Source organism: Zingiber officinale, chromosome 2A, assembly GCF_018446385.1.
Source record: "Zingiber officinale cultivar Zhangliang chromosome 2A, Zo_v1.1, whole genome shotgun sequence".
Classification (NCBI taxonomy): domain Eukaryota; kingdom Viridiplantae; phylum Streptophyta; class Magnoliopsida; order Zingiberales; family Zingiberaceae; genus Zingiber; species Zingiber officinale.
Window position 1 is genome coordinate 155,011,970 of NC_055988.1, and position 26,464 is coordinate 155,038,433.

Consider the following 26,464-nt stretch of genomic DNA (forward strand, 5'->3'; position numbering starts at 1 on the left):
AGGAAAAATAATTATACTAGAACTCATTCAACAAAATTAACCATTGTATTAATTCTCATTAAGAAAATTTAGAATTTTTCTCTTTTTCTTAGTAACTTTCTTCCATCTAAAAAATTAAAAGAATAAAATTTGACCTTTGCCACATGAAAAGGGAGGGAAATACTTCCATTTTAAAGCTAGGAAAATGTCAATATCTCTGACTCTATGTAAAGCTGAAACAAACTATAATATCAAAAGTGTGCTTGTGACTACAAAACTGGAGGTGATGGGAAGTAGACAATAAGCACAATTGCTAAGTGGGCAATTACAAAAGATGCACAATTTAATCTTATTTAAGTTCTTCTTTAAGTTCTCAATTGATACACAAGTGTACATCTATAATCATCTAGCATTTAGAATTACAAATTATCATCATATGTTATTGTCAATTAAGTTGAATTCTCTTACTATTTAATCAATAGATAAACAGGCCATCAAGAATATAATATCAAATGGATAAATATCACAAATCATGTGAGTATCAACAAATATAAACATCATCAAGGTATAAATTGGATAAATTAATTAAAAAGGGATCCCTGGAGTAATGTCATACGTCATCTGATGTATGCGCTAAAATCTCTCATCTGTGGACTACGATAATAAAACGTCATTGCGCAAATAAATACTGACCATGAGCAACTCACGCCACCACAACTCATATGTGCAGTCAGGTACTCTGGTAGGCTAAGAGTGCTCACTTTTAGTATTTCATTTTCTCCATTTATCACAATTGTTAAATTTTAAATTCATATCTTCTCGGTCAGTCTAAACGATCAACCCAAGTCAACTTTTAATACGAATCATATCAATTCATTAAGGTCTAAGTTATATAATATGAAGCTACAAGTATCAAAATCTAGAATATCAAGTAGCATATAAGGTCAAGCGATTATATGGTGTTGTTTCCATGGGGAAGAGAAGAAGACTGCCGATGGCCAGAAAAGAGGGCAGCAAAGTGCTGCTCTTGTTGCTGGAGAGAGTAGCAGCTAGGGCTGCTTTCCCCCTCTTTGCTGGCGGCCTCGGCTATCTCTGGCGAGTTCCGGCGATGCTGCCAAGAATCAGGGATAGCAAGGGTGGCTGTTGGCTAGAAAAAAAGAGCAGCAGCTAGGGCTATTGCTGTTGGATGTTGGAGAAGAATAAAAGGAAAAAAAGGCTGCAAAGAAGCTGCTGCTCGTTGATGGAGAAGAAGAGGGAGAGGATTGCTGTGGCTGCTGCGGTTGTGAAGGGAAGAAGAGACTAATGCTCTGTTTACTCCAAAGCGCGGATGGAGAAGGGAAAGGAATCACTCGTGGAAAACTATCCTCACTAGAAAGGAAGAGAAAAGCGAACGAAAGCAGATAAAAGAAGGAAACGACAAAGGATGGGAGGGAAAGGAATCCTTCTGGAGGGGAGACCACTGGAAGGAAGGAGTCAGAGAGGGAGATGATGTCAAACCGGCCGTGGAGCACGATGACAGCCGTGCCAGACGACGTTGTGGGTTGGCGGAGCGTGACTTTGGTGATGGCGCCGCTGCTGCTGAGCACGGAGATGCTGCACTAATTGTGGTGGTTGCTAGCGGCGGCGGATTCTCCGCTCCCTCTGGCTGCTGGTGGCAATGTCGATGACATCGTTCTTGGACAAGGAGCGATTGGTGTTAAGATTGGGGTTGTGGAGGTGGAGTGAGGGCGAGGGGGTAGGAGAAGCACTGCTTGCGGCAGTTGATGGCGGTGTTGGATCCTCCTCTGCTAGTCGCTGGCGGTAGTGGTGACGACGTCGTTCTTTGACAGGGAATGATTGGTGTTGAAGTTGGGGTTGTGGAGGTGGAGTGAGGGGGAAGGAGAAGTGGAGGTCGTGCCTCTTGCTTCCGTCTGATTTTGAGGGGACGAAAAAAGGGGAAAAAATAGTTAACGGATTTGAAATCTGTCCCTCGATTGTTTTTTCCCATGTAAATTTAGGAAAGTATTTCGCCATTCGTCTAATCTATCCATTTCTAATCCACACGCATTTTGGAGTAAACATGGCATAAATAGAGAGGAGAGTCAAGCGTGAGGCGGTGGGAGAGAAGACACGTAAGAATTTCAGGAAAAGAGGAGAATAGGTGGCAAACAGTGTGTTTACATGCATGGGAGATTGATGAAGAGGAAAAAAAAATTCAATACATAAAATTGCATATATGGGCGGCCGAGGCTAAACCATGAACTGTAAATGAACTGGATGATCTAACCCAGGCTTATATGATGCAGTAGAGGTATTCAACATCCACATATAAGTATCCGTTAATGGGGAAAAATAAGTGTTCCTACATATTCATATCTTGAGTTTGTTCAGGTTCAAGATGCGGAGGAACATCAGTAAGAAGGTGATCTTGCATAGTACAAGCATCAGGCTAATATAAGGCAGATATTGGAAGTAGTTCTATGAAATTAACAAAAAAATAAATGCTTCATACTGACCGATATGAGAAGACATTGTCAACATAGTCTTTTTGACTGAAGTAGCTAGAAAATACTTCCAATCACCTCTTTTGAGAAATGTCGTTAGTATATAAATCACATGCTTGTGTCCATATCTCATAGCATGAAAAAGAGCATTGAAAGATGCTTATGAGAGGATAAATTGAATGTCATAAAAGTGTGAGTTGTGCATCCATCTTCGCTTATAAGCATTTCTCAAGGATATTTGCAACCTTGAGATAGGTAGCGTGAGTTTCTCTCGCTTATAGAAAAAAAAGTAGATCTGCTACTTTAATGACCCCCCTAGTGCCGACCTCACAGATAGAGAGGGAGGTAAATGCAGGTACATAGCCGTTAGACGCATGGTGGGGTAAACCCCAGGATATCAGTTCCTGAGAATCGACCCCTTACCATTATGCCAGAGATGCCGCCTACCATCTGCGCTAGGCCCTAGGGGCTTCTCTCGCTTATAGAAGAACACATGGATAAGTGATTGGGTGGATGAACATGGAACTTAAGTAGTTGATAGAGAGGCCTCAATGCTTAGTTGTAGAAGGATGAGAAGAATCTAGGCAGGTGGCGGAGAGATACCAATGTTGACCTACATGTCAAAACAAGATGATGACGAAAGGAAGTGGAGGAATAAGTATCAGCTCCCTATAATCTTAATAAAGGAATTATTAGGTTAATAAATAGGTAGTCTTCTCTACTATGTACATATATTAGATTTATTGTAACTTTACAATTATATACATAGAAATTTTATAGCTACAATTAGACCTACATTTTTAGGTTTGAGTGCCTAAATACTACGATGGATCTAGGGCAACGAGGATACCTCTAACATTGTTGGATGCAACATGAGCAAAATCCATGTATGCTAGTTGACAATCTTATGATACCTGCATATGTGAGATAAATTTGTGTCTTAGTTGACAATTTCATCATGCCAAGGCCAACTCTTGGAAGAGGAAAGAAATATTCAAAAGCAATAACTGAAACAATATGGGCTTTTACAATAACCCAACCATGACAAAATAAACCAAGTTGACTACAATTAGTTAATGCCACAATTAACATAAAACAATATTTTATGGATTTGGAAAATAAATAAAATTTTATTTTAAACCTAAGACTGTTTGTTTATACCAAATCAATTTCATATGAGCCTATTCTGCACATCTGCCCATAGGCATATATTAATCAAGCCTTTCTTGTATTATCTTCATACTTTTTTTTTTTTAAAATCTCACGTATCATAGCAATTTGGTTTGGTGGGAATTGTTGTATAGAGCCTTAATTACATCTCTTGCTAAATTTTTTGAAAAGATGTCATGACAAGATCATGACATCTAGGTTTTCTTTTGTAAAACATAGCATTGTTTAGGTACACCATTGACATGTATGGACTCTGGTGTCATCTAATTTGCTATATTTCAAGTTCAGTTTTAAGAAGCATTCAGCTTCATTATCATGTGACTTGTTAACCACAGGAAAGAATTCGCGAGAGAGATGACAATCAATGAAAAGTCCATTAAACAAGGTATAGAGTAATGTAGTAATTTTGCGCTTTGTCATGGCTTGAAATATCATGCCATTCTAGGTTGCGTGGTCAAAATGTACCATTCCAGTCAATCACTATTTGTGTCAGTTGTGCCAATGAATATTGTATGATGATGACACTCAATTATTAGCCTGGCATAATTAATAGTTGAAATAATTGTATGCTTTGAAATTTTAATTCAAATGACTTCTTTTTAATTGCTATAGACTTATATTTGAAAGTAAAGTTTTGGATGCACATTATGTAATTAAAACATTAAAGAATTCATCTTGACACGTTTGTGAGCATGCTAAGTCTCGACACGACATCACACTGAAATTGTACCATTCTGATTGGAGAACTAGACTCTAACATGATACAAGATTTTAAACCTTGTCTATTACTATGCTGATTTTCTAGGATACTATACGTAGAGACATTTGAGAATAATATTGGACTTTCAAGTGAAAAAGACCAACTGTTTTCATAATTTACAAGAGTATAACATATTAAAATATTCATGATTAAACTATGTATTGATCAAAATTTGTGGGTGATTGAAGATGTAATATTGAGTCAATGATGAGGATATAATATTGAAGATGCATTAAGAATTCAAGGCGCGTTGTCACAAGTTAGTTTACGAGCTACTAATTGGATTATCACAAGTTCAAGCTATTTTATTAGAGAACCATATGTGTAGAGAAAACAAAGTTCTTGCCTATTATTAGTGGAACTTGTTCGAATGTGACAACTAGGAAAGATGTGGTTAATAAATTGCCCTTTGTACTGTTCTTTCAAATGAAGCATTTCTCTTTTAAATTTCTGCACCCTATATGTTGTTTTAATAGTAGTTTCACCAACTTGATTTTTCAGCTTATTTAATGCCTAATCCTAACCTTTTTTTTTCTCTAGTCACTGATTGCATTGAAAAAAGGTGCTCAGTTGCTTAAATATGGCCGGAAAGGGAAGCCAAAGTTCTACCCATTTAGATTATCAAGTGTAAGTTGACTACTAACTTGTCTTCTCTTCTAGTTTATCCAGGATTTTATATTTGTATCCACAACATATCAGTTTCACCCATTTGATTTGTGAGAGAAACTAGCTGAAGAAAAGTACTGATTCTCTATAGCAGGCTAGTAAATACCTCCATTATATCTTGATTGTGGATCTAAGTACCTTTGGTATCAATAATTAATTGACCACTTACATGATGCATTTATGTTAAATAGTTAACTATTTCCAGTAAGTAACTTGAATGGTCACTCTAGTAAAGTTTACGTTCTCATGCCATAATGGTACATTTTCTTTCGGACCAAAGAACTTGTTAATAAATACATGCTTAAACTCTGCCTTGGAAATTTAATGATCCATGATGACTGAATAATAGAGAATTTCATTACTGAAGAAATGAAAAGTGAAGAATCTTTAATTATTTAATGAACACTTTTACAGGATGAATCAGCTTTGATTTGGTTATCAAGTAGTGGAGAAAAATATTTGAAGCTAGCTTCCGTTTCAAGAATTGTACCTGGACAAAGAACTGTGAGATCATACCATGATTCATTTTACTTTTCATATTTCTTTTTTTTTGACGTTTATATGATTCTTATATTCAACATGAATGCTTGTCTTCAGCCTGTTTTTCAAAGACATCTACGCCCTGATAAAGACTACTTATCCTTTTCGCTTATCTACAAGGACGGCAAGAGATCTCTAGATCTTGTAAGAATTCCTAGTCTTTTTTTTGGCACATATATTATCATTTATACTATGTTCCTAGTTCTCCTGACTATGGTTGTCCATATTTGCAATAGATATGCAAGGATAAAGTTGAAGCGGAAGTCTGGTTTTCAGGTCTCAAGGCATTAATTTCCATAGGACAATATGGTCGTTCCAAAATAGACGGATGGAACAATGGAGGATTTTGTTCTGAAGTAAGTGTGACTCTAAAGAAATCTCTTTTGTTCTATTCTAGATGGAATATATAGTTTAATTCCATCATGGCATATTATGCTAGTAGTTAGTTAATTGAAATATCCTATCTATGGTGGATGTAATTGTTCTTTGTTCAAGTGAAACTTGCTCTATTAATTTCAACATGGTGTTATAACATACCAACGGACTACGAAATTTTCATCTTGAATCCCTTTGAAGGGGAGACCACGAGTTTGGTGTAGCGTTGCTGTTGCAACCTCCCTCACTTCTTGCTCTTTACGTCTCATCCTTTCTTTAACTTTATTTTATACTGAGACCATGATGTGATCAAACCGCAAATTGTATGTCGTCAAGTAATAAAAGATATCGATCCCACGAGGACTGTAAATCAACTACTAGTCGGAATGACAAAATAGATTATCTAGAGAATCACGGGTGGTTGAAGTCACAAGAAAGGTGGATCAAATATACAGAGAGAAATCAGAAAGAAGGTCGAGTGATCAAAGGAATAAGGCAGAGAGATTAATGAGAAGGCAGAGAGATCTCAATAAGAAGGCAGAGAGATCATAAAAAGAAGGCAGAGTGATCCAAGTAGAAGGAGTGAGATCATAGAGAGAAGACAGTAGGTGAAGGCAATTCTAGGATTTCGATTTCACCACAATGATTGTAACACCTAATGTATATTTGGTTTCCTATCCTCAATGGGTATTTATGTAGGCAGACTATACTATGTAATATGATGTGAACTTTTGAAACTACACCAGCGTATCAATTCCAATTTGTCATCTACTTTCATAGCGGCAGGGCTGAGGGATTGCTTTCCTAAAGCGATCCTGTCACAAGATCCCACAACCACCGAGTTGCACTCTCCTGATGTGTGGCAATGAATTGAAATTGATCCATTAAGATCTATGACAACCTATTGCTCCTCCTGGTATACCGTTTTACTTTTGTCGGCAACTCTTCACATCTCGGGTTATACGGGTCGGAGGATTGGGTTCTCCTTTGAGTTTATCCCCAAATTCTCATGGGATACGAATCTTGTACTTTTGGCATTAAGATCGTGTGTATATAGTAGGCCCAGACCATAAACACATATTTTATCAAACAAGAAACATGTCAAACATATAAATTAAGCGAAAAGATGTTGAATATCAAAAGGGCTACTCCCTATATCCTAGAATCAAGAGAACTACTCCATAATAAGAGAATTACAAACCAAAGGCATTAAGAAAAGCATTCATACAGTCCAAAACAAAGAATAGAGATAAAGAAATGCTTAGGGAGAAGTTCCCGGTGTTTTCGAATGAATTCCTCGCTTTGGTGGTGGACGGATCGTATCGATGACTTCATGAATGGTGGCTCTAGGGTTTCCCCAAGAGGGGAAAACCCTCTCCCAAGGAGGGGGACGAAGTCCCCTTGTCTAAGATGAGTCAAGCAAGGGGTTCCTTGACCTTTTGATACCTCCCTCATACATTCCAGATCCGCCCTCATTTGTTGATTTCGGCCAAAACCAGTTTTTCACCCTTAGATCCAGTTTTCTTGGGTTGGTCCTTGAAGAAAACTTGTAGAGCTTGAAAGTATCTACATTTTGATAGGTGGTTCGACCACTGTCTCCAACCGAGCCAAAAGTTATGGTCCTTCGAAGTTTGGTTTGTAGTTTGGGTCGGACAGGGCAGATTTGCCAGATAAACAAGGCTCTGACAAAATGGCTTTTTCGACCATTAGATTTGGTTTTCTCGGGTTGGACCTTGAATCAAAGTTGTAGATCTTGAAATTATCTACATTTTGATATGTGATTCGACCCATGGGTCCAACCAAGTCGAAAGTTATGACCATTTTACTTTTGATCTGCAGTGTCGTCAGAATCCTACACGACCTGTGCCCACCAAGACAGCCACCCGTGTTTGGCTCTTGAAATTGGCTATTTTGGACACGGGTCATGCCCAGCAGCATGACCCCTGTGGTGGGATCTGTTGGGAGGCTTTTTAGTACCATTTTGCACCCGATTTCTTCCATACGAAGGCCGGAACATGTTCGTTGATTAAAACTTCAGTTTGATAGTCCTTTGAATCCCCCTTTTCTTCCCAAACGCTTTGTATGTTGGCTTGATGATGAGGCCTGGCTAGTCTGTGTTGAGCTTTTTTCCACCACATTATTCATATTTCTTGGCCGTAGGAGTACGCTCGTGTCATGGGACATTGCGGGAGCATGCTCCTTGCTCCAGCTCCACGTTCAATGCTTTATTTTAGCTCCAGATTCATGTCCTATCAATGAAAACAAGCCAAGAACAGTTATCCGGACTAAAAGTAACAAAATGAAGCATACAAAGATGAAAACATGGAATATATGCATATAAAATGGGACAAGATATGCGTTAATTTACGATAAAAATCCTATATGAAATATGCTCATCAGACCACCAGAGATATCCTCCTTATTTCTCCAATGTGCCTACTTTGTCTACGTATGCAAGTAAACGTATCATCAACCCTTGTCTCCTTCCATGTGTAGAGCTCCATTGCTACTTGATTCATCTTGGCATTGGAAAGATCCTTAATCATCAATAGATTCACCTCTTGTGCCACCTTCTTGTGCATCCTTCAATATCGTCCCTTGTTACATTGCACCCTCCTACTTCACCCAGTCCATTGGCAAAAGTTGCTACAGCCTTTGTAGCTGACACCTCAATGAGTCAGTTAACTGCTTAGGCAGTGCAACTACATTGTCCAATTACAACAGATCCTACCCCAACCATAGCTTCCCTTGAGTTCCTTTCTATGGAGATAGTATCCTTATGTCTGGCTCATTATCCTATCTATAAGCCAAACCTCTTGATTTTCTTCTCTGTTCGCCATTGCTTCCCGTGTCATGCCTAACCCTGTAAACTATGCACATAGTTCATGCAATGCTGAAGCATGTGTGGGCTTTATGGAAGCAAACCTCTAGCTTGAGCCCAAACCAAATGGTTAAGTCCAAGCCCATGACAAGGACCTGGGCATGTTTGAGCAGCAAAAGCAAAAAAGAAGAAAGACATTGGTAGGAGATTTCTTTAAAAGGGTAACATGGATAAAAGGATGCAATGTCTAAAGAAATACAACTGTAAATAAAGAAATGGAACTCTAATCTAGAAAATCAACCTTTGAAGAAAAAGAAACAATTTTAACAATAGCAGCATCAAGTAAGAAAAAGTGCAACTAAAAAAATGTTACAAAGCTAAGTGTTTCTATTGTCCTTATCTCAACATCAACTTTTACCTTATCCACCTTTATCACATATTGCTAGCTAAAAATAAGAAATCATTATTCTCTTTCTCATTGCCAACAACTGTCTCCTCTTGAAGTCGATATCAAAGTTTTGCTTTCTTTCTCTTGATGTATACAAGGGGATAGCCAGGTGCACGAAGTTCCCGTCAATGTATTGACATATGCGAGAGTAATATGTGAAAAATTACCCTTTCTCTCTACATTCTCTTTTATTAGATAAATATTGAAACTCTAATCTCATTTTGTTAGGGTTACTTAGGATTCAATACCATGCGTGAGAATAACATGAATAAAGGACAATGCAAGGTCATAATCTACAAGAGGACCATGATCTTCCTAGAAGAAGATAATGTAGAAGTAATTATTTTGAGATTAACCATAATTTTTATTATTAATTGGCAAAAAATCACACACATGTAGAGAGAGATTGTACCTCTTCCTTCTATAAACTTGGGCGTGGACCATTACCTTTAGGATAAGTCTCTTCTAATCCTTGGTCTAACTCCTATGAACTTGATTGAGGATCATACCTTTCAGATAAGTCTATCATTATTAAAAGTGTATTTGTCCTTGAGCTAGAATTAGAAAATAAGCTTTTGTAAAACCATCTTTCTTCTCAAGCATGAGCTTGGTTTAACCTTCCTACACAAGATGCATGTGTGGGAAGTGATGAAGCTCATTAAATAGAAGATTGGACTTTAGTGAGTAGAAGAAACATGCATGGAAGATGGGAGGAAGAGATCATGCAAATGTGAGGGTAGATAGTACATCTCTAAAGGAGAAGAAGGGGGAGAAAGGAAGTTCACCTGGAATTGCTAGTGGAGTGGTAGAGGAATGTGGGGAGGAAGGATGTTGATGGCCACGTGTTAAGAGAGAATACATCCAGGTAGAAGGACGGGGCAACTAAATAAGTTGTGGAAAATAAAAGTTTGAAGGCAAATGGTGCTCTGGAAGGTATGGGGAGTTAGAACAATAGATTTGTCACTTTATTGATATTGGAGTATTAGAAGGGTGAGAAGGTGGACAACAGAAGAAGTGATGGTGACGGCAATTGCAATGTTGGAAGAGAGGATTGATCAAGGAAAGAAGGGAGCAATGGCGTAGCTAGGTTGAACAACTGCCTTGGGCTAAAAATGCTGAGCCCAGTAAAGCCCAGCCCAACATAGCAAGGTTAACACTTAAAATCATTGGGCTGCTTGTTGGGTGAGGCTTAAAATTTACTGGGCATTGCTAGGCTGCACTGGGTTAGAGCCCAGCAAAGCCCAGCCCTGACTACGCCCTTGGAAGGGAGGGTATGAAAATAATGACATTGGGATATGAGGATGATCAAGTGAAATAGAGGGCTAATTGTGATGTTGGTTTTAGTAAGGGTGATAGGATAGGAGAAGAGGAAGATTGCATTTTGGAACTTATTCGAAGAGGAGTTTTGTTGGTAGAATTATTTTTAAAGATGTGAACTAGATCCAATTCCATGGAGAATTATTTAGTGAGAGGAGCGAAAGGGTGATTGGGAGTGGTTTTACACCATGATAGCAAGAAGAACAAGGGTCAGATTGAAGAATTGGTTCAATAAGATCAGTTTTATGGGGGAAAGGAGGATGCATTTGCTGTGGTTCAAGAGGACTAGGGGATTGAGGAAAGATAGAGACTAGTTGTTAGAGACACTAAACAAGGATCAAATACCATGGGTGAGGATCATGGCTTAAAGTCTCATTCCATGTTAGGGTATCAGTTCTTGTCCAGAAGGAGATCATGTTGGTGCCATGTCGAGTTCTGTTCCAAATAAGAAGAGGAAATTCATTGGAAATTTCTTCTGAGTTGATGTAAAAATTACCACTGGCAGATGCCAGTGAAGGTCTGCTAGGGTGTTGAATATCAGGCCCATGCTGTGCCTTGGCTTGTATGCAAAAGGATTCGCCACAACCAATATGGCTATTTAAAATAATACTGACAATAACTAATGTTCGGAAATAACCTCTTGCAAAAAGTAGGGTAAGACTGCGTATAATGGATCCTTCCCCGGGACCTCGCATGGCGGGAGATTCGTGCCCCGGGCTGCTCCTTTTTTACTGACAATAACTAATGTAGATGCTAGAAGAGCGGATGTAAATATCTTCTTGGATTTATTTAAATAATCTCATGTCTTCTTGGAAGATAATGTAGGAGAAGAATTGTTTGCTATTATTGCTGTATAAACATCACATATATAGTGTTAATAATTCTTCTGTTTTGTAACCCTTTAACTCATTTTAGTACCTTGATAAATGGTGGATTGACTCCAAATACATATATATTAAAATCTATTACAACGGTTGACACATAGATTTCTTCAAATTCACATAAGATATAAAGGGTATTCTGGTGCATGATGCACCTGCCAATGCGAGGTCGAAGTGTCTATTGTAAGAATTCAAATACACCTAAGATATAATTAACTAAAGGAAATAAACACAATGCTAACAAGCTTTGTTTTTACTTAGTTTATAGCCGACGACTGCTAGTCCAAGGCCCGCACTTTTTGAGTGTGTTCGTTGAGCAATTCACTAATAGCACGAAGAGAATACAAATGAATCAAATACAAAGTGCATGTAAATAAAAGATATCGACAACATGAAGGAGGTAGTAACTTGAGTGTCGGTTGTTGGAGCAGCACTTTAGCGTCGTAGAACGAGTTTCAAAGTAGCACGCGAGTATGAAAGTCGTAAGAAAAGTTGTGTTTGAGGTGCTGGTCGAACCCTCCTTTTATAGCCCTTTCCTGGCGTATGGATCCCTTCAGGGTGCTTGGGGTCGACCTGAATCGATTCGACTCAATGGGCGATTATCCACTTCCGGGCGCTTGGATTCCTTCTGGGCTCTTGGATCGTTGACGTGGTTGTATCTCAGTGAACCTTTATTCAAGTTGCCTCTATCCCTTCCCGGGATCCCTTCCAGGCGCTTAGAGTCTGACGTGTGCCACCCACCCAACTAGGGTGTGCCAACTTTGCTTCTTGCGTGATTGGATTCAGGTTATTTCGAGCACCTGGATCCTTTCTGGTTGCTCGGACCTCTGGGCGCCTGGATCCTTTCCGGGCGCTTGGAATGCCTTAACTCCAACTTTGATTTTCTGCATCACAGAGTTAGCATAATAGATATAGTATAAATATAAAAATATTTTACACAGTCTCCAACTATTCGGTCTTGACTTTTGGATTTTGTTGAAATCCTATGTCGAACGGATGCCTACTATTCCTTCAACGGGGAACGCGTCCTCACTTACTCCTCTCATGAGAGTTTACCTGTTGTCAAACATCCGGTCCTCCTGACCCGTTTGGACTTTTGCTTAGCATCTGATCTTGACCTTCGGGACTTCCCGCTAGACGTCCAATGCTTGACCCACCTAGACTTATACCCGGTGCCCTTGACTCGAGGGCTTCTGTCCGATGTCCTCTATCTGCTAAGACTTCAGTCCACCCGACTCAGACTTCTTTGTCCAATTTGCTTGACTTGGACTTCTTTGCCTAGCTTCAACTAGGACTTTTCTACCCACTTAGTTAAGCTTGTTAGATTGCAAAAACCTTTAACTTTGAACCTTTGTCAATATCAAAACACAGATTTGATTAGTTAGTGCTTCCAGCACCAATAGAGTATGGAACTCTCCCATGTTTGTAAGATTCAAAAATATTAGTTATGCTTTCAGTGTCTTTGCTCAAGTAAATATTCTCATTTATTCTTATGGCCGGTCCCAAACCCGGATAAAGGAGGAGGGTTGCGTTAGGTTGACAACCAACATTAAACTATGACAAATGTTCAATGAATCCTTATGGCAATTTTCCTTCTTGGACTTATATAAGACTCTTTACTCATTCGCTCAATATTCTATCATCATTAACCTCTTACAACAAACATATTATACATACTTCAAAGTCCTAACCTTTCAAATTTTCTTCTTTTTTATTTCATGTTTATATTAGGTCAAGTTTTGATTACCTTTAGACACTTTTAAGTGCCTGACCATTTAATCAAGCACAGGTACCCATTTAAAATTATAGAATTGGATAGGGTAGAGGGAGAGAGATTCACAATGGGTATTGGCTCATACACAACGCCCTATGCGACTCATCAATTGAGGCACATAGATCTATCTTATGTTACGTCAACTTGTCTACATTTTGAAGGATGATCTTATGCTCATACACAACGACCCATGACGCTCATCAATTGAGGCGATAGAAATTTCCAAACTTTGTTTTCTCCTTTGATGTCTTAGTCTATCATTATATTCAACATTCTGTTTATGTATTTGTCTATTTGTTTCTATCCTTAAACATGCATTGCTAGATGTGCCATTTTTCTCATATATTCTTACAAACAAATGATTCCAGGATGGTAGAGAATCTGCATCTAACAGCATAAGTGATCAGTCAGTTAGCTCCACTTACAATTCTTCAGAGGGCAGACCAACTTCGAGTAACATACAAAATAATCTTTCTTGTGACTACTCTGTACCTTCAGAAACATCAGATGTGACAAATATGCATGCCAAAGGAGTCCCATCAGATGGTTTTAGGATCAGCGTTTCAAGTGTTCCTAGCACATCTAGTCATGGTTCTGCACAGGATGACTTTGATGCAGCTGGAGATGTTTATGTTTGGGGTGAAGTCATATGCGATAGTTCCACAAGAATCAGTGCTGATAAAAGTAGCAATCCTTCCGGTGCTAGAACTGACATCCTCCTGCCTAAGCCTATAGAGTCTAATGTTGTTTTGGATGCTCATCATGTAGCCTGTGGTGTCAGGCATGTGGCACTTGTTACCAGACAGGGTGAACTATTTACATGGGGCGAGGAATCTGGTGGACGATTAGGTCATGGAGTTGGAACTGATATTATTCACCCTCGGTTATTGGAATCTCTTTCAACATTTAATGTTGATTATGTTGCATGTGGGGAGTTCCATACTTGTGCTATTACTGCAGCAGGTGAACTTTATACATGGGGAGATGGAACACATAATGCAGGACTTCTTGGTCATGGGACAAATGTGTGTCACTGGGTACCAAAGAGAGTTTCTTTTCCTTTAGAGGGCCTTCATGTTTCTCATGTTTCTTGTGGTGTTTGGCATACAGCTATAATAACTACAACTGGGCAGTTGTTTACATTTGGTGATGGAACATTTGGTGTGTTAGGCCATGGAGATCGTCAAACACTTTTATTCCCAAGGGAGGTTGAATCATTGGTTGGGTTGAAGACAATTGATGTTTCATGTGGTGTTTGGCACACTGCTGCCATTGTGGAGGTTATGGTGACACAGTCTAGTACATCATCAGGGAAATTGTTCACTTGGGGTGATGGGGACAAGTACCGCCTTGGCCATGGTGATAAGGTAGCAAGACTTAAGCCAACCTGTGTGCCTTCACTGATAGATTACAATTTTCACAGACTGGGTTGTGGCCATAGTCTTACAATTGGTTTGACCACTTCAGGACAGCTCTTTACTATGGGAAGTACTGTTTATGGTCAGCTTGGTAATCCCAGGTCTGATGGAAAGTATCCTTGCTTGGTTGAAGACAAACTAGCAGTTGAACCTGTTGCAGAGGTTGCTTGTGGTTCATATCATGTTGCAGTTTTGACATCCAAAGGAGAAGTTTACACATGGGGGAAGGGAGCTAATGGAAGATTAGGCCATGGTGACTTTGAAGACCGTAAATTACCTACACTTGTTGAAGCTCTTAAAGATAGACTAGTCAAACATGTCTCCTGTGGATCAAACTTCACAACTGTCATATGTCAGCATAAGTGGGTTTCTGGAGCAGAGCAATCCCTGTGTTCTGCATGTAGACAGCCTTTTGGTTTCACTAGAAAAAAACACAATTGTTACAACTGTGGGCTTGTCCACTGCCATCAATGCAGCTCAAAGAAGGCCTTAAGAGCAGCATTATCTCCTAATCCTGGAAAACCCTATCGTGTATGTGATTCATGTTATGTGAAATTGACTAGTGGATTGGAGATGGGCGGAGTTAATAACAAAAAAACTACTAAAGTCTGGCTTCCAACTGATGGCAAGGACAAGTATGATAAAGCAGAAACCTTATCCAAGGGGTCTCTTTCCAACAATTTGGACTTGATCAAGAACATGGACACTAAGACAGCCAAAATTGGGATGACTTTTAACGCTTTCTCTATTGTTCAGACTCCTAAAATTTCTTCAGTATCACCTCTGAAGACTATTTCTTTCCCTGTTGGAATTGATATACTTCAAACAGTCTCTAAACCAGTCCAAACATCAGTAGCAAAATCTGCTAATCTCTCCAGAGCAGTTTCACCTTTTTCAAGAAAACCTACTCCTCCACGTTCAACAACACCTACTCCTACAACTTCTGGTCTTTCTTTTTCCAAAACTGTTTCTGATAGCTTGAAGAAAACAAATGATCTTCTGAATCATGAACTTCTTAAATCACGTGCTGAGGTATATTTCCCCTCTGGTTGTTTAAAGCATCATTGACCTACTAATTTCTTATTGATTTGATGCATGATAACTAGGTTGAAAGTCTACGACAACGTGGTGAACGCCAAGACTTTGAGTTGCAGAAGGCTGAAAAGAAATTGAAAGATGCAATGGCGCTTGTTGCTGAGGAATCTGCAAAATCAAAAGCTGCAAAAGAAGTAATAAAATCGCTAACAGCACAGGTAGTTTTGGATTGCAGCTTACAGTCAAATATTGTGTATCTTCACATTTAATATATCAATGATCTGGGATATACATAAATTGAACAATAAAATCATTTTAAATGGTTCAACAGCTTAATGTGTTATAACATTCTTAATAATATCTTGCATCAGGGTCGGATGCAAAAAGAGCAGTTCTTATCATTCATGTACCAATTATGTGAATTTGGATTTTTCTGCATTCAGTCCCCATATGTGGGCACCGTGCAACTGTTTTCAAGAGTGGGAATGTATGGTTTGAAGAACCATTAAAACTGTTAGGCATGCTCCACCAACGTAGGACAGACACTTGCAGTATACTTGAAAATAGACTGCAAACACCATTCAGCCAATTGGTTGAGATTTGTTTCATCTAGGTCAATTTGGTTAGGATCTTAAAGCTATAAAATCCAGATTACATCTCCGACTCACATTTGTTAGTTTTGTAGGATTGTATATTGCAGCTAGAGGGGGGTGTGAATAGGTGCGTTTAATTTTTGATGTTTGTTCGATTTTTGTTCTTATATAAAACTGTTGGTACGCAGTGGAAATGTAGAAAAATAAAAAAATATACAGGTAGAGAGAAAGCAAACCCTATTTATGCGGTTGGGAAGCGTTGGTTCCTACTCTATGACTTATGATTCATCAGTGGATAACTCACGGTAACACTGCTAAACTTCCTCCTCCTTGGACACCTTCTGAAGGCGGAGAAAAGTCTTACAGTTCCAGTTGTTTACAATAAACACAAAGGAAATACTAAAGTATAACCAAATACCAAAAGTATATGCGAATAACACAATAGATGCAAAGAATGACAAAAGGTACACAAGGAAAAGTTGCTTGGTTGCTTTTTGGTTTATCTAGATTGTTGTATGTTACTTGTGAAGGCCTTGGAATGCAACAATGCTCTTCTTGAAACCGATCACAAGTGCTTTTCTTGAGATCTCCATGACATTAGCTTTTATAAGTCTTCTATTCATGAGTGATTAGTTGACTGCTTGTTGTTGATCAGTCGACTCCTTGCTGATTATTAGTCATTCCTCTATGACATGTGGCTTGTTTCACTTGGAGATGGACATGCTATTCTGTTGTTTGGTTCATCAGTCGTCAATTAAACCATTTCCATTCGTCGATTGCCACTGTGGTTCCAGCCTTCCCAAGGCTGGATTAGTGTCGTGCCAAGAGATCCCACATTTCTAGGACTTCCTCCTTTGTCTAATACATGTCGACGTCGACTTACCAAAACTTGAACCTTGTTCAATATCGAATTGACCTCAACCTACTTACCTACCTACATACCTACCAGGACTTCCTGTGCCTAGAAACTCCTCAACTTTAATACCACACATTGCCATCTAGCTGCCAGGACTTCCTTTTGCCCAACCATAGGTCAAACCTTGGCTCGCTGGGACTTCCATTGCCTAGAGTTATACACTCTGGGACTTTCCCTTGCCTAGCCTTATCACCAACACTTCCACTTTCTCAATTTCAACTCCAGAACTTCCACTTGCCCATTCTCATCACGAGGACTTCCTCTTGCACAACCTTATTGTAGGACTTTCACACCTGGCTAGCGGACTACCTAGAGTTCACTCCTCTAGGACTTTAACCTGCCTAGACTTTCTTCCTTGCCAAGCATCCAATCCTCCATCATCCACAACAACTGCTTATTATCTAGTTCCTCATGATTTATCAGGACTTCATCTCATGTTCATAGTTGTTAAAAGCGAGCAAAGTGTAGCAAGGTACAAGCTTTGCACTTCAGAGACCTCGGGAGCGCACGAGGTCTCTGAAGTGCGCGCTAAATTGTGCTTCGTGCAAAAGCACAAGCATTTGCTTTTGTGCGAAGCGCAGAAACTTTTTTTTTTTTTTTTAGTTTAAAGCCCTTATCCTTCTGATCATTACGTCGATTGCAATGATTGGTCCACCTCTCACTGCCGAATGCGTCTACCTGGTAAGAATCTTTTTTTTTTGTTAATTTTTATATTCTTTTGCATTTTTTAGGCATCCCAAAGGCGTTGTAGGATACCTCCGACGCCCCCTAATGCTTCCCGCGACCCTTTTGACGTATCGGAGGTGTTGCAATGCCAGCAGTTATTGTAGCACCGTGACGATCGAAAAAAACTTAGGCAACAGATTTAATTAATTCAATTAACTCCCAACATAAATGAGGATAATTCGAATAGACTTTCATAAATCCTAATTAGATTATCTTAATAAAATATGTTTAAAATTAAAATATTCTAATAAATTTTATTAATTCATATAAATCAGATTTATAGTATATATTTATTTTTTTTACTACTTTGTATTTTTTTATTGATTGATTGATTATTATTGAATTTAGTGGTCTTAAGTTTTAACCATGTCAAATACAACAATTCCATAACCCGAAAGGATATCGTATAGAATTATGCAACATGTTCAAATCCTAAAAATCCAAATATTGTCAATTGTATTTTTGTGGAAAAATGACAAATGGTGGAATTTATTGACACAAGCTACATTTAGTTGGCAGAATTTATTGACACAAGCTACATTTAGTTAGTGGTCTTCTTTTGGTGCATCAACACATGGATTTAAAACATTTGCAATGAAGATTTTCAACCTCACATGCTCTTCTTCATGTTGTGAACGTAATTGGAGTGTTTTTGAACATTAAGTTGGAGTTTTTAATACATATTAAAATTTATACTATGGACTTTGACCTTTTACTATTTAATTTTTTTGATAGATACATTCTAAGAAAAGAAATAAGTTGTCTCAACAAGGATTGAATGATTTGGTACATAACAAGTACAACAAAGCTTTGAGGCAAAAGATATGACATGTGAAATAAGATTGATCTTATTATTTTATCAGAGATAGATGATAGTAATGAATGGTTGTTGGAAAAATTAGATGACAGTGATGAAAACAATGATAATGATTGTCTATGAAGGTGAAGATTTGCGTTGGAGTGAAGTAGCATAAGCATCTGGGGTTGGTGAATGTATGAATTTCGATCTTCAAATGTGTCTTCTTCAAAAGGAGCATCGTCATTTGCTTCAGTAAAAAGAAATCAACGCAAACTAGTCTTGTAGATGAAGAAGAGATTAACCTTGATGATGAAACTAAAGAAGAAGATACCGATGGATACAAATTAAGCAATTGAGCTGATGACGTAGATTTGGATAATGAAGATGAAGAAGATATTTTTGATATTTGATATTTCATCTATCACATTTTCAAAGACTTTTGATTTGTTTTTAGTTTTTTGAATAATCTATAGTTTTATCAAAGAATATTTTGTTTATGGTCATTTGAATTTTCAAAGACATTTTAAAAGACTTTTAATAGATATAATAGTCCTTTTATTTATTACGTTTTTTTCGTAAAGCATATGCTTGCTTTGTGCTTTAAGCCCCAAGATCCTTAAGCGTTTTTTTGCGCCTCGCACATTTGACAACCATGCCCACGTGTCTAACATCCAATATTCCACGACTTGTTAGAATTGTCTACTACATTAATTGGACTTCTTAGTGCCTACCTCACTTGGACTTCTTGGTGGCTACCTCACCAACTAAGTGTTCAGTCAACATTGACCCACTTGAACTTTCTACCTTACTAACTCCTTATTGAACTTTTGATTTCTATCAACACCAAATGTCTAGTTTTACATCGGAAAGTGTAAGAAAAATAGAAGGTAATCCAAGGCACTCTCAATCTCGCCTCTCTAGGAAATCTACCAAAGAGTTTAGAGAAATAATAAGAAAATAAATCTTCAAACAAGTTTAAGAGAGCTCACAATATATTTTTTTAATCTCAAAAAGGTGTTCCTCCAACAATACAAACGATGGCCCTTTATAAGCGAGACTTGGAACAACCCTCCAAGATGAGTCAAAAATATTAAATGAATTTTGATGTTTCCTAAGGCCTTGAGAATCAAAAGTGAGTTTACCAATGGAAAAGCTAATGCAACAATATTAAATAGTTATAAGATTTCAATAATCACCCAGAATACCAAAAGTTGGTTGAACCTTTCCAATTCTCAAGTTGGTAGTCTTCAGTCAAAATGATCATAATTCCATGTAGGAATATTATTTTTGAGCACCATTTTTTTTTGTTGAAAACTAGACATTCATGGCTTTCCAATGGTATATGGCTAGCTTTGTAATTCATTCTCAATAAAAGCAGATTAATCTTTGAAGTTGTAATAAAAATCTAGTGGCTTCTGGAACTTTTCCGTATTCTCCCTCGGTTGAAAAAAATTTGCCCTCGAATCATCATTCTTTGCTAGAAGAAGGGTCGGGACAACAAGGACTCTTACTTTCTTGGACAAGATCTTTAGCCAAATGGTCCTCAACTTGTCTATGTAACTCTTCATGCGCCTAAGGACTCATTCTATAGGCTGCCTTGTTTGGAATTTAAGTGTTGGGGACTAAATCAATGCAATGTTGAATATTTTGCATTGGAAGGAATCTCTGGGGAATTTCTTCAAGTACCACATCTTGAAATTCTTGGAGAAGAGGTTGAACTTGTGAAGGGACAACATGACCTTCATTTTCTTCCAAAACTTCCAACACAAATGCTTCAACAGATTTGCAAATTGCCTTTTCCACTTGAGACTTGGAGAATAAAGTATTTCCATCCCCTTTTGAGGGGTTAGGGACATTTTCCATCATAGTTGGCCCCAAAATAATCTTCTTACCATCTTTTATAAAAGTATAAGTATTCTTGAAGCCGTCATGATTAATTTTCCTATCAAATTGTCAAGGTCTCCCAAGAAGCAAATGACAAGCATCCATAGGAATAACTTCGCACCAAACTTCATCTTTATACCTATTGCTAATAGAAAATTGAACTAGACATTCGTTAGTTACCTTTAACTCATTACCTTTACGAAGCCATGATAGCTTGTAAGGTTGAGGATGATCTTCGGTTTTTAGTTTTCAACTTCACCATCATAGTAGCCACAACATTCTCGCAACTTCCTCTATCAATGATGATATTGCAAACCTTACCATGAGAAGTGCACCTAGTGTGGCATATATTGTTGCGAAGCCATGACTGATTTTCAACATAAGTAGCATTGAGGCTACACTACACCACCAAAGATTCTCCATGATCTTCATAAGTAATCTCTCCTTATCGGATTCATTGTAGATAGGTGCTGCCTTATAAGGTTCCTCCTCGTCTTTTTCCTCAACAAGAGTAATAATTCTGCGATTTGGACATTCTGTAGCAAGTGTTCAAAACCTTTGCATTTGAAACATATTTTTTGATTGTTAGGACCATTTGGCTTGCAATAGTCTTTTGATTTGCCTCTTGATGTTGTGTTCTTTGAAGTAGATGCACTCCCTCGGTTAGAAGCACCACCACTTGAAGAGAAACGACCACCAAATTGACTTGAATCTTTTTGTTGTTTTTCCACCTTGAGAGCCAACTTACATACGTCATATAAGTCCAGTATGATTGCAGTTGGATAACATTTCCAATCTCATATCGAAGTCCTTTGAGAAAATGAGCAATAGTTTGCTCCCAGGCTCCAAAATTTCACATCTCATCTTGAGATTCTCAAATTCAGCAATGTACTCTTCTATTGAAAGATTTGTTCTGCTTGGGATTATGATATTTGAGAAAAATATCTTGATGATTATTACCCGACAATTTCCTACACAATTCCTTTTTAATTTTGTCCCACGTCTTAATCTTTTGCTCGCCGTCACGAACTTGTTGCTTCTTTAGGTGCTCCCATCAAATAGATGCATATTTCGTCAACTTGATAGCAACAAACTTCACTTTACGATCTTCTGAAATTTCTTTTAATTAAGACTCGTTCAACGGAGTTGAGCCAATCTATGAATTCATTTGGATCATTTCATTTCTTCCATCAAAATCTGGGATGCCAACTTTAAAATCAAAAGATTTCTTAGGAACATTGGTCCTTCAATATCTTCGACCTTGAGACGCATTATCAATGATCATTTCCATTAACATGAAATGGATTAATACTCATTTCATGATTTGCATAATCAACCTCCAAAACATGACCCTCAACATCATGTTCTAAAGGTTCACCACGAGCAAGACTTTGCTCGAGTTGCTACACTTGTCTCCTTAAATCATCCAACTTGATATCACAAAGGTCTCTTTGACTCACCATTTGGCCTGTCTTCTACGACCAACCATTGTGAACCAAAACTCTAATACCAAGTTGACACCGGAAAGTGTAAGAGAAATAGGAGGTAATACAAGGCACTCTCAATGCTCACCACTTTGGAAATCCACAAAAGAGTTTAGAGAAATAACAAGAAGATAAATCTTCTAACAAGTTTAAGAGCTCACAATATGTTTTTTTAATCTAAAAAAGATGCTCCTCCAACAATACAAATGATGATACTTTATAGGCAAAGACTTGGAACAACTCAAAAATGAGTCAAAAACATTAAATGAGTTTTTGATGTTTCCTAAGGCCTTGAGAATCACAAGTGAGTTTACCATTGGAGGAGCTAATGCAACGGTATTAAATACTTGTAAGCTTTCAATAATCACCAATAATACCAAAAGTTGGTTGAACCTTTCCAAGTCTCAAGTTGCATGTCCAGCCTGGTAGTCTTCAATTAAAATGATCATAACTTCCTTCAGGAATATTATTTTTTAGCACCATTTTTTGGTTGAAAGCTAGACATCCATGGTTTTTCAATGATATATGGATTGCCTTGTAATTCATTCCAAATAAAAGCATATTAATCTTTGAAGTTGTAATAAAAATCTGCCGGCTTCTGAAACTTTTGTCATAGTCGACCTCGACCCATTTGGGCTTCTTCTGCTATCAGTTATCATACTTGACACCTTATCTCCAATCATGAGCTGCATTATTCAAATATATTGATCAAATTTCAAAATCTTGGACCATGGCCAACCTTGACTAGGGGTTGATTGGACCAATATATTTGGTTTCCAGAATAAGTAGAACTTGTTGAAATTTTAATTCTTTGCACGAATCAAACTGATCTAATATCAAAGAAACCTTATTCTTTATTCTTTATGCTTCGTTTCTAGTTCCATTATTAGACGTGTAATATGCTTGACATATCAAATGCATGCAATGACAATTTATTCAAAAACACTGTATTATTCAAGAGTATGGAGATACCTTAAATGACAGAAATGACCCTAACAGCATAAATTGTAAGTCTATTCAAAAGATTTCAAGTTTCAACTACCACTATGGTAGATCTTTATCATTCACATAAAATATACATATTTAAATTTATTATTCAAGTTGATCACTTGAGAACAAAGGAGAAATCTATTTTTTTTTGGCTCCACTGGTGTGGTGCAGTGGTAAAATACTCAGAGGAGCAATAAGAGGACTAGGGTTTGAATCTCAAATGGGACGAATATCTTGACTTGTGAGTGTGCATAAGCTGTGTTCTAGATTTATCTTATAGGCGAACTAGGAGGGAAGACCGTCTACCTCTAGGATTAGTCGGGCAAAGCTCGGACACTTGAATTATCAAAGAAAAAGAGAGGAGAAATCCATTTTTCTCAACATGGGTTATTAGACAAATGATCTACAATAATTTAAACAGTAATCTTATATCATACATGCATTGCAGAGATCATCTCCCAAGTTTGCAGTATATTAACTGTCTGGCATGCCAATTTTTGACATTTTTTTCATGTAAAGAGAAGGAAAAATTAGAAATCAGATATAGTTTGATGATGGTTGTGCCTTGCAGTTGGTCTGGCAGTTATATAACTTGCATCAGGGCTCTTCCATGCTAGAATAGTGACATGCCTTCATTTTCCTTCCATTCATCTTCTTCAATTTGCTAAGTTAATAACTTTGTTCTCAGATCTACTATTGGTGTTCTAATGTTGTATGGTGATTGCTGTCTGGATTTGGGAACCTTGGTAAAGGTTCACCCATCTTTTCATTTCTGCTAGACTATTCTCTTCATGAGCCATAACTGAATTTTCATATGGTTATACTATATTTTACTGCTGGTAATTTGATTTATTGCTCTTTATTTCCTTTTTGTAGCTGAAAGAAATGGCTGAAAGACTTCCTCATGGGATCCATGACAGTATGACAATGAAATCATTGGATCTGTCAAAAAGTGACGAGTCATCGTATATTCAGCACGCAACTTCTGCTGAAGAACTGAATACAAATGACGTTAGTAATGGCCCTAGTGTGGTTGCATCCAAAAATGTTTTTCCAGGACAGGTAAATGTAACTGCAATAGGTAATTCCACAAGTAGGGTATTTTATCCACCAAATGACCTAAGCTCACCTCCAACTCCAAAGTTCCTAAACTCCAAAAGTATGATGGATAAAAAAATGAATCCACAGCGCAGTGGTCAAGGAGAACTTCGAGCACCTATTGTGAGATCTGAGAATACTGAGAACAGGCAAAATCCAGCTCCTCGAAGTAATGATACTGCTTCAGCGTTTAGGGAAACAGCAACTCCTCGAGGTAACTATGCTGCTCCAGCATTTAGAGAAACGGTGACTCCTCGAGGGAATGATGCTCCTGCAGCATTCAGAAGTTCCAGCACAGCAAGTGTTGATGTCGAAGCAGAATGGATTGAACAGTTTGAACCTGGTGTTTATATTACACTGGTTACACTTCGAGATGGAGCTAGAGACCTAAAGAGGGTGCGCTTCAGGTAGTGTGGTTGCTGGCACTAAAGCACTTAAACTCATTTTGCTGCCTTATTATTATTATTTTGCTTCTTAGAAGTTCAATCTTTTTGAGTTTTCCCAAAAGGAAAAGAAAAGAAAGATTCAAGCAATGTTCCTCAAACCTGCCTTGTAACCATGGAATGATTTTATTTTGCAGTCGAAAAAAGTTCGGAGAGCAACAAGCAGAAACTTGGTGGGCCGAAAACCGTGAAAGGGTATATGAGAGATATAATCTCCGGATACCAGACAGGGCTTCATCAACCATTTTAACTTAATTTGAACTCAGAGATCATCAACACTCACTTCCCATCTTATGAGTGAGAAAACAAGTGACAGTGAAGCATGTCGCTGAGATTATCACTTTTTTAATTACTGCGGTGTTCAAGCATCCAACCTCTTACCCCGTAAACTTTTTTTGTAAAAAATTATGTTTTTGTATCGTGTTTTTTCATTTTCTTTCCAAAAGCCCAGATCAGCTTGTAAATAAACAATTAGACAGTGGCTCACTCTGAAGGCGAATGGCTGATTTTGGGAAGGGGGGTGGGGTGGGGGGTTTCCATCGCTTGTAGAAATCAACTATTCTTTTTTTTTTTTTTTTTTTTTCCAATGATACTCTTGTGGTTTCTTCATTATATGTGCAATGTCGTTCTACAGTATGTTTACGAGCTACTTGCCAACTCGTCAATGTTTCTTTTGTATAGGCTGCATGTCATGATTTTGATCTCCATTTTGCTCAAATCACTCGTTACAGATTACGTCAGTTGACAGATTAAAAGTAGCCAGATTTTAGTTTGGCTTGGATGATAATAGTTGGATGAGTATAAGTTGAGTTCCACTAGGTTAAATGGGAAGTTATGCAGTTCAGTGTTGGAGTCTGCAACATTTATTGGATGTGCTTAACGAGGTTGTCGAGCTCATTCAAAATGAATGCATTTATGTGCAGATTGCCTGTGGGCAAGTGTGAAAGTCGGCTGGTGTGGGCATGATTCATTTGAGGTGGAAGGCCTGAGGTTGTGCTGACAAGGGGCTTGCTCGAGGTGATTGTAGCCCTGTTGAGATGCTTGACTTGCATAGGTGAGGAGAGGAGACTTAAAAGAGTGCTTTTCTTCACAATGGTGAAGTTTTAGAGGTGCTAAAACTGTCCTTCACAATGCTAGTGAAGCTCATAAACCATAAGATGATTTGAAAAGTGGTGAAAGATTCTACTACAGTAGCATTCCATATTTATAGGTCATTTAGGTAAGTGCTGTCTAGCATGCTTGTGTCAGGTATCAGCCTATGGTTGGTTCTGGCTTTGTATTGTGTCAGGTATCAGCATGGGATGCCAATTCTCTCGATGCTTATAGAAAAGGCTAGGCTCATCTTGCTCTGTTTCTAGTTTTGCTAATCACAAGATAATCCCTTCAACTTTGTGCTTAAATCTAGTTTCGGAAAGCAACTCTCTGAGGAACTAATTCAAGGAAATATTGAGATTAAGAGCTAGCTCGAACATGGCACATTTAGTTAGGGTGAAGTGCACCCAGTTAAAATGAGTCAAGCTAAGCTGCACCTAGCTAGGACAAAGTAACAACAATTTGGGCGAACTTTATTGTTTGGGCTGTATTTTTGACTCAACTACTGATGATTTCCAGGATGATGTTTATAATGTTCACTCTTATTTTGATGTTAAATAAAATATTGTTTGGGAATGAGACAGTGAATCAAGGACAAAGGGAAGAAGCTTCTATAGAAGCATAGGGATAAACATAATCTCTTGGTTGGCTCAGTTGGTGTGTGGAATAATTATTGTAGTGATCAGGGGTTGAAATTCGACAGAGGATTTCATCAACTTTGCAGGCCCCGGCGAAGTACTTACCAATTTAGATTTCTGTTGAACTCTCTTTT

The 26,464-nt window shown here is 38.0% G+C and overlaps 1 protein-coding gene across 1 annotated transcript in view; it reads left to right on the forward strand.

The window, feature by feature from the left end:
* Positions 1–25,242, forward strand: part of LOC122042846 (PH, RCC1 and FYVE domains-containing protein 1-like) — a 41,977-nt gene extending 16,735 nt beyond the window's left edge. Inside the window, exons 2-9 of the mRNA XM_042603177.1 lie at positions 4,933–5,019; positions 5,473–5,562; positions 5,656–5,742; positions 5,835–5,954; positions 13,583–15,664; positions 15,739–15,885; positions 23,936–24,564; positions 24,738–25,242. Of these exons, the coding sequence (XP_042459111.1) occupies positions 4,933–5,019; positions 5,473–5,562; positions 5,656–5,742; positions 5,835–5,954; positions 13,583–15,664; positions 15,739–15,885; positions 23,936–24,564; positions 24,738–24,855 (3,360 nt within the window). The 3' untranslated portion in view covers positions 24,856–25,242. The remainder of the gene's footprint in view (positions 1–4,932; positions 5,020–5,472; positions 5,563–5,655; positions 5,743–5,834; positions 5,955–13,582; positions 15,665–15,738; positions 15,886–23,935; positions 24,565–24,737) is intronic.
* Positions 25,243–26,464: the final 1,222 nt, after the last annotated feature.